Source organism: Aotus nancymaae, unplaced genomic scaffold (assembly GCF_030222135.1).
Source record: "Aotus nancymaae isolate 86718 unplaced genomic scaffold, 86718_ANA_hifiasm-v0.15.2.pri h1tg000059l, whole genome shotgun sequence".
In the NCBI taxonomy this organism is placed as follows: Eukaryota; Metazoa; Chordata; class Mammalia; order Primates; family Aotidae; genus Aotus; species Aotus nancymaae.
In genome coordinates, this window is record NW_026988473.1 from 54,078,640 (window position 1) to 54,088,215 (window position 9,576).

Genomic DNA, 9,576 nt, shown 5'->3' on the forward strand with positions numbered 1-9,576 from the left:
AAACATAGGGCTGAATTTGCATGTTAGGAAATAACCTTTCCTTCAAATATATTAAGATTAGCATTAGGAAAGCTATAAGCTTCAGTCTTAGTGCTCTACTGTATTCAACATCAACTCCTTCACACAAGTGGTGAAAAAACTAAACCAAGAAAGTCCTCTATTTTCTAGATGTTTATAGATTTTTCTTTCTTCCCTCTTCCTCTTGCCTATACTTTGCACATAGGTAAAATGCAGAAATTTCAAATTCATAAGAGTTACAGCTTTATCTTTTTACCGTCCTATGTTACATAAAATTTCACCAAATCAATTTTATGTACATTTCTCCTTCAGTGTCCACTTATTGTGACTTCTTCAAAGAGGAGAGGAGAATAAATTTGTCCTGGATCTGCTTTGTTTTCACTCCATAAACAATAGGATTTAGAGCAGGAGGGATGACCACATAGAGGTTGGCAAACAGGATAAGTACATTTCGAGGGACACTGTGCCCAAAGCGATGAGCAAGGATGGAGAAGAAGGCAGGGGTGTAAAACATGAGGATGACACAGACATGGGAGCCACAGGTGCTGAGGGCTTTTTGGCGGGCACCCTGGGATGAGAGTTGGAATACAGCATGAAGGATGAAGGCATAGGAAACAGCAATAAAGATCACATCTGAGATAACAGTCATGAGAGGTACAGCAAACCCATACCAGATATTGATAGAGATGTCTGCAGACGAAAGCCGAGCAACACCTATGTGCTCACAGTATGTGTGTGGGATGGTATGTGTCCTGCAAAAGGGTAACCGTTTTAGCAGAAAAACATCTGGCAGGATGATGGAGAAGCTTCTTACAACAACGCTCACCATAAGCTTGACGATCACCTGAGGAGTCAGGATGGTGGTATATCTCAAGGGGAAGCAGATGGCAACATAGCGATCAAATGCCATGGCCAGCAGGATGGCTGAGTCCATCACAAAGCTGAAGTGGAGGAAAAACATCTGAGTGAGACAACCAGAGAAGGTTATTTCTTGGGAGCCAAGCCAGAAGTTACTGAGCAGTTTGGGCACTGTGGTAGTGGACAGGAGGAGGTCTGTGGTGGCCAGCATAGAGAGGAAGAAAAACATGGGCTCATGGAGGCTGTGTTCAATTGCAATGAGGTAGAGAAGGATGCAATTGCCCACAACAGCCACAACATAGATGACACAAAAGGGAATCCCAATCCACATGTGGAACTTCTCCAGGCCAGGTATCCCAACAAGGATAAAGGAGCTGGGGTTGTAACAACTCAGGTTATACATGGTCTCTTCAGTCTGGGATCCACTGGTTCTCGAACCCTGAAGACAAACCAACTGTCAGAATGGGCTGTGAAACCTACAGTTCCACCCAGGTGTTGAACATTGTTGAGGACTGCAACTGTCACACCCAGTGTAACTACCTGAAGCACCTCCTGTTCCAGGAAGAGCTGGCACCTGTAAAACTGACCCTTCTCTTGGCATCAGATCCTGCACTTGCCCCTTCTCTTTGGCATCAGACCCTCCTCATTTCTTTATTTTGTTTAGATATTTCTTTAGATATTTACTAATTTAGATTTAGATTTCTTTAGATATTTACTAATAAATCTATGAAATGGTTATTTTTGTAGGTCAGCAATTTCATACGATTAAATGTAATTCACTGTTTTTCTTTTTCTATGCAGATTATTAAGGATAGATTCAGGTTTTAAAGACAGGAAAAACCAAGTATAAGGAGAAGGAGTAGGGAGACAGGGTAGGGAGAGAGAATAATAAAAATATTAAAAATATCAAGCAGGATGACAATGAGCTATGAGAAAAGCGGAGCAACTGACTTTTATAGAGCAAATACAATTCAGACAATGGGTCTGATCAAATAAACTGAAGAATGTGGATAAAGCAAAAGAAAAAATAATAAAAAGGAATAAAAAAGAAAAGGCAGGTTCCAGTGCTGTGTATTTTGGTAGAGTTTCATTTCATTGGGATTGAAATGTGGTTCAGAGTGTATGTTTACTGTGATTGTTAATATGAGAGAATGCATGTATCAGAAAACACACAGGGACAAGTGAACAGCATTACCCTGACTCAAGCAGAGAGCAGTGAGTTCAGAGGATAATTTATGACTTGAAGGTCAATGTCCTAAACTCTGGAGGATCTCTGATGTTAACAAGGGAGACAACTTTACCTCTCCATGAGTTTGAAAATGTCTACATAACAGAAAACACCAAGGACAATTAGTCGTAGGTAAAGTCGGCAGAGCAGATTCATATCTTCTACAGATGAAATAACAATAAAAGAAATTTTACCCCAATGTTTTCAGTTATGGCCTGCCAGTTCTTGGACTTCATCTGTGAGAAACTCCAGCTTTGTATTAAACAGAGCCCACTCTCGAAGGTAGCTTTCGCATTGAAAACACCCTTTGAGTTTTAACTTTGCTATTGTGACCTATTTTATAGAGAACTTTTGAAAAAGAAAGAAAATCAGGGGCATGATACTGGGGAACTGCAACATTAGAGAGGCACCCCAGAACATGAGCCACCTTCCCCAACAAATTTACAAAGTCCTTCAAAAAGCGTTTAAGGAAAGAGTGGATTTTGTGCGCTATCACACCAACTCTGCATTATTATGTTTGGTGAGGATCTGTAGCCTTCTTCATAAGGAAGAGTAGGTCAAGCCAAGAAGGTTTAGTGACATCTGCCAAGTCCCTAGTCAAAGCTTTACATAGGTGAGCTTCTCTCCCTTAATTTTGTCACTGACAGTCATTAATTAGCTGAAGTGGGCATATTATATTTTCCTAGGAGACATGTAACTAGTTCTCACTGCCCAAAGGCAACCCTCTGAATGAAAGTCTGTTCCAAGTTACATCTCCTGGTCTGATGCAGACTGAACTCTTACAGGCACTGAGCTTATTGGAATAACATATAGCAGCAGAGTCTTCATGAAGTCCTCCCTAAAATGGTGGTCACATGATCTCTTGTGCTCTAAAAAGTAGTGGACTAAAATGAACTATGAAAAAAAAAGATCTCTATAATTTATGCTACATTGCAGTTCAGCTTCTTGGAGCACATTTCGCCAGGGTTACAGGGAATACATTTAAAGGTGAAAAAAATTAATAACTAATTATTAAAACTATGAAGGAAAGCCAAAGAAAACATCCAAACCGAGGTTTGTTGGTTCAGCCAAATCTTATTCTGATTTCATTTCTTCTACCCAAAGAGCTCTTTCAGCTCACTGCAGCCTCTGCCTCCCATCTCAGCCTCCTGAGTAGCTGGGGCTATAGGTATGTGTCACTATGCCTAGCTAATTGCTGTATATTTTTTTAATAGAGAGGGGGTCTCACCATGTTGCCCAGGCTGGTATCAAACTCCTGAGCTAGAGCAATCCTCCCACCTCAACCTCCCAAAGTGCTGAGATTAAAGGGATGTACCACAGCACCCAGTCCCTCTTTCATTCTGAGTTTCCTTTTGCACTACTGGTCACATAATCTGGTCTACACGTGAAGTCAATATTCTCCCACCATTTTTTATCTCCTTATTATAGAATCATTTGTGTCATAAAAACCTCTTTCTCCCAGGGTGGTGTCTTCCAGGACACAACCTCTATTTGAACATTGATTAAACTAAAGGCTCTGTTATTTGATAAAATCAAAGAGCCAGTGTAGGGATTTTCTTCTCACTAATTGACTGCAGTTTTTCACTTACCAGGCCCTCTTCTCTTCTGGGTCACAGCATTAGTAGGAAGTATCTATTTAAAAGGATGCAAGCAAAATTTGAGGCTGATGAAAATTCCACTAAGGGGTAAAAGGAAAACATTTATGCAGTTTCTCATGTTCCCAGAAGATGACAGGTTGTCCTCTATTTTCTAGTACCACACAGGGATGAGACTAACCTTATTAACTATGTTCCCTTGAGATGGAATGTATCTTGGGATTTTAGTAGTAGCCTGTGGATATCAGATTCCTAGGAGATTCAGCCTAACACAAATCAAACTCAGTCAGTTCAGATAGAATTCTCAAAAGAATAAGAATTTTTCTGTATATTCAGTATTCTTTAATTAGTGTATTTGTATAAAATTGCACCAATACTATAAGAATACAATTGAGATTTTCTATATACTTGATTTTGGAAGATAAATCCCCCAATTATTTATTTATTTATTTACTTATTTACACTTAGCATTGCCAAGAAAGTTTCATAAGCAGTTCTTAATTGGCACGCACACACATGCACACTTTTAGATTGCATTAAATCTTTTTTTAATCACTAAAATATTTTAGGAAAATATTTGATATGTTTATGATACTGTTTATTCATACTACAAATATTTTAAATACCATATATCTTCTCATTAATATGGCCTCTTTTGATTTCCTCAATAATGGATTAAAATGTCCATATGCTCTATATGTTCTTATAACATACAAATACCTCCCTTTTTTAGAAGCAGGATATATCAGTGTCCTATACTCACTATAAAAAAATTATCACAAACTTCGCAGCTTAAAATGACACAAACGTATTATGAACTATAGTTCTGTAGTTCAGGAATCTAAGCAAATGGAGGCACTTTATGACATTGCTATTGCAAATGTCTCAGCCTCTGAAAGTGCTGGGATTATAAGCAAGAGCCATGATACCCAGCCTTTAATCCATCTTGAATTATTTTTTATATAGTTAAAGTTAAGTGTCCAGTTTCTCCTAAACATGGCTAACCAGTTATCCCAGCACATTATTGAATAAGGAGTTCTTTCTCATTGTTTGTTTTTTGTAAGCCTTTGTTGAAGATTAGATGGTTGTTGGTGTGCAGCCTTATTTCTGAGTTTTCTATTTGGTTCCATTGATCTATGTGTTCGTTTTTGTGCCACTACCATGCTGTTTTGTTACTGTAGCTTTATAATATAATTTGAAGTCAGATTACACGATGCCTCCAGCTTTATTATATTTGCTTAAAATTGCCTTGGCTATTCTGTGAAGAAAGATGTTGGTAGTTTGATGGAAATAGTGTTGAATCTGTAAATTTCTTCAGGCAGTATGGCAATTTTAATAACACTATTCTTTCAATCCATGAGCATGGAATGTTTTTCCATTTATTTGTGTCATCTTGTGAAATCTGCTGATACTCTTTCAGCAGTATTTTGTAGTTCTCCTTATAGAGATCTTTCACCTCTTTGCTTAGCTTTATTCCTAGGCATTTTATTTTCTTTGTGGCTATTGTAAATGAGATTATGTTCTTAATGTGACTCTCAACCTGGATATTATTGTTGTATAGAAATGCTACCGATTTTTGTACATTGGTTTTGTATCTTGAAACCAATCATTTGTCAGTTCTAGCAGCCTTTTGGCCAAGAGTTTAGGGTTTTCTAATTATAGAATAACATCATCAGTGAAGAGAGATAATTTGACTTCTTCTTTTTCTATTTGAATTCATTTTATTTCTTTATCTTGCCTGACTTCTCTGGCTAGGACTTCCAGTATTAATGTTAAATAGGAGTCCTGAAAGTAGGCATTTTTTCTTGTTTCAGTTTTCAGAGGAAATGCTTCCAGCTTCTGCCCATTCAGTATAATGTTGGCTGTGGGGTTTTCATAGATGGTCCTTATTATTTTGAGGTATTTTTTTGATGCCTAATTTGTTGAGGATTTTTATCATAAAGGAATGTTAGACTTTATTGAAAGCCTTTTCTGCATCTATTTAAATGATCATATAGTTTTTGCTTTTTAATTCTGGAGTGGAGTAAAACATAGTTTGGTCTCCATGTTTGGGTGACAAGCCTGGTCTGCTGGTTCATGATGCTTTTTTGTCAAGTGTAGAGATCTCCCTAGTGAGCATACACATGGGTAATAAAATTTATTAGGAAGAGAACTGATTTTATCCAAATTTACTTTATCCCAAATATCCACTGAGGGGCTTGTTTTATATTCCAGTCCAAGAAGTACTAAAATGATCACATTGTTAGCTATAGCTCAGACTATGCCTGGCTATAGTCAGGTAGATTTATAGTCTTACAACACGCCCTAGTAAAATGGTGTCCCTAACAGCAGCAATTTCCATTATGGCTTGGGGGTTAAGACTAGCAGAAGTGTGCACGCAGACAATTTGCCAGTACCAGTAATACATTCAGCAGCAGGAGCCACAGCAGTAAAGACTACAGGGACCTGAAAGTATCCACCTGCAATCAAGCTTGGGCAAATCTAGGTCGTGACAAATATTCTCTTCTTAACCATATTCCAGTCAGGCTCCTCTGAAATCTTTTCTCAACTGGGCCGACTTTTGAACTTTTGTGTTCTTCTCTGCATCATCCAGTTTTGTGAAGAATCTTATTGAGTCAGTTTAGTAAAAATCCTTCACCCTTGTTCTGACCCTCCTTGATGTCTTACCACCCTGGCCTGCCTTCAGCAAAAACTCTGTTAGGTCAGTTTAGCAAAAAATTACCCAACCTCTTAGTAGTTTATCCACTGATCCCCTACCCTACACCTTGGTGTATTGTGCAGTAAGCCCTCACTTAAGATTGTTTATAGGTTCTTGGAAACTGCAAGTTTAAGTGAAATGACATCTAAGAGAACTAATTTTCCTTTTCTTATCAATGTTAGAGCAAAACGTAGTTGAACAAAATGACATAGAGGACCTTTTGTTTGTTGTTTTACTTAAAGTCACCATTTCGAAAAACCTATCAGTGACATCAAGTGAGGACTTACTGTATTTACAGTTGAGTCCAATCTCCTCTACTCTTTAAATAAAGTCTTTTTTACTGTACTTCTTTAGTAAGAATCATAAATAATTTTTTCTTTAACAGTGGTCGTCACCTCGGACTCCAAACCAGCAAGCATTATCTATTTTTCCCTCATCTTGGTGTCAGGGATTTCAGGTATCTAAAATGCACCAGTATCTAAAATGTCCAAGAAGTGCAATTTTCTTTTATCTGTTTATTGGACATTAACCTTGGCATAGAGCCTCTGGTCCCTCCTAGAAACAGAGGAACATCACCTTAAGTCCTAGTCTTATTTATTTCTGAAAGCTGAGAAATCTGGGCAGAATGGGGCCCTCTAACTCACTCCCAGACACACAGAGAGAAGCAGGGGGCAAATCACCCTAGATGAGTCACAGAAGCTATCTGTAAAGATTTAGACATGTTTTCTGGGGTGGAGAGAGGGTTTAGAGAGCTGAGTAGAGCCGTGGCCCAGGTAGATGGCTGTTTTATGGCCAGAACTTCTGGGAACCGTGCAGGGATGACTGATTTGAGCTCAGCTCAGGCTTCCCACAGGCTTTCTGTCGCTTCCCTGAAGGATGTGGCTTCTGCTGCTGCTTGTGTGCTTTTATCAGGGAAGCAGCTGCTGTCGGGTCACTCTGAAGAATGAGGCCTATAATAAGTCACCCTATACTGTGCTATGTCTTGCTTACTAACTATAGAAAGATTACCTCTGAAGGACATTTAAGTAAGTCTCTAAGGTCAACTTAGGGCTGCTGGGCAAAGTGATCTCAAGGAGCTCTACACCCCTTTTCTTTCCTTTGAAGTTTCAACAACTTGCTGCACCACAGAGTATTTACCAGGGCCAGAGACCTGAGTTGAGTTAATGTGACTTGCAGAAGCCCACTGCCCATTCCCATGGACAGAGGGTCCTAAGCAATGGCTAGGGAACTGTTTCACTAGCTTTCTCCAAACCCCTCTGTAATGCACAGACACCCACTAATTTCCACCTCTTCATGCTCATGCCTTTATGCAATTTCTTCCCTTTTAAAGTAGGCAGAAGTTCTGAATGCCTTATAACCAGTGGTACGTGACAAAAGTGTTGGGATGTTGCTACCATGATTGTCTTATATTACGTAAGTCCTTCTCACTAGAATAGTCTCCTCCTGTTGGCCTTGAAGAGACAACAGCCGTAGTGTGAACTGCCTATTGAGAGGTTCATGTAGCAAGAAACTTTGGGCAGTCTTTAGGATCAGAGGGCCTACATCCTACACGTGCAAGGAACTGAATTCTACTAATAACCTAAGTTAGCTTGGAAATAGATCCTTCCCTACTTTGACTTCCATATGAAAACTCATCCCAGCTGGCACTATGAGTTCATTATGGCAAGACTATGAAGGAGAAAACCCATCTAAGCTGGGTCCAGACTTCTGATCCATAGACACTGTAAGATAACATTTTTTATCTTACATTTATCTTGCTACTAAATTTGCAATAGTCTATTTTTATGTGGCAAAGAAAGCTAATCCAACTTTTATCTGCATGGGTAAGATATTGTACAATAATATAATATCGATTTATAACTAAATTTAAAAATGTTAAGGACTGTGATCCTTTACTCAGATTATTCTGTTTATTTATTTCTCTTTTTTTTTTTTTTTTTTTTTTTTTTTTTTTTTTTTTTTGAGACGGAGTCTTGCTCTATCGCCAGGCTGGAGTGCGATGGCACAATCTCGGCTCACTGCAACGTCCGCCTCCTGGATTCAAGCAATTCTTCTGCCTCAGCCTCCCAAGTAGCTGGGACCACAGGCACGTGCCACCATGCCTGGCTATTTTTTGTATTTTTAGTAGAGACAGGGTTTCACCATGTTGGCCAGGATGGTCTCGATCTCTTGACCTCATGATCTGCCCGCTTCGGCCTCCTAAAGTGTTGGGATTACAGGCGTGAGCCACCGCGCCCGGCCAGATTATTCTATTTCTTTAATCAAAGTTAATTATTTCAAAACTAAATTAATATGCATTCTTAAAATTATTTATCTCGTCAAAGAAAATAATCCAAGAAAAAAATAAGACACCACTCTGTGTCAGTGCATATGTGCCAGTAAATAGCAGAAGGTATTACAAATATACTATTATTTAATTCTCATAATATCACTGTCAGGTAGGTCTTATTATTTTTATTCATTTTACAAATAAAAAATGGAAAGTCATAGAAATTAGTTAATTTAATAAGGGCATGGTTATGTCATCATTACTTAAAATTCTACCTGTTTTCAGAATGCAAATTTGTAACCATTCAATTATAATGTTCATCTTCGACACCAAAGGGAAAGAATATTTTCTTCATGTCATCTGCCATAGCAAATTTGTCATAAAGGGCTTCCATTTGCTTCTTCATTTAAGGCTATATTTATTCAGAATATCAATTTACATTTGATAGCACCTAAAATTTTTCTTAAAATGTACCAGCTTTCTCTTGCAGATCCAGCATTTTCTGGGCTCTCCCATTGGTCCTGTCTCTCTGGGAAATCAGCTGCTGCCTTCTCCATGGTGGTGCGGTGCAGAGGAGTCAGAACAGGTGCTTAGTAGCATAGGCCTGGTACTAATCCTGCCTCTTTTACTCAATAGCTTTGGACTATCAGGAAGACTCTTAGCAATTTATAAACTCTTTCAACCCCTTTATATAAATTTCTCCTTGGCCGGGCACAGTGGCTTACACCTGTAATCCCAACATTTTGGGTGGTCAAGGTGGGAAGAGCACCTGAGGTCAGGAGTTCGAGACCAGCCTGGCCAACATGGCGAAACCTCGTCTCTACTAAAAATACAAAAAAAAAAAAAAAAACAAAATTAGCTAGGTGCAGTGGCACACACCTGTAATCCCAGCTACTCGGGAGGCTGAGGC

General features: G+C 38.8%; 1 protein-coding gene across 1 annotated transcript; it reads right to left on the minus strand.

Moving 5' to 3' along the window:
• Positions 1 to 337: 337 nt before the first annotated feature.
• On the minus strand, positions 338 to 1,279 carry LOC105720127 (olfactory receptor 52H1-like). Its single transcript, XM_012456428.2, has one exon. It carries the CDS (start codon positions 1,277 to 1,279, stop codon positions 338 to 340), a length of 942 nt encoding a protein of 313 aa, XP_012311851.2.
• Between the last annotated feature and the right edge of the window lie 8,297 nt (positions 1,280 to 9,576).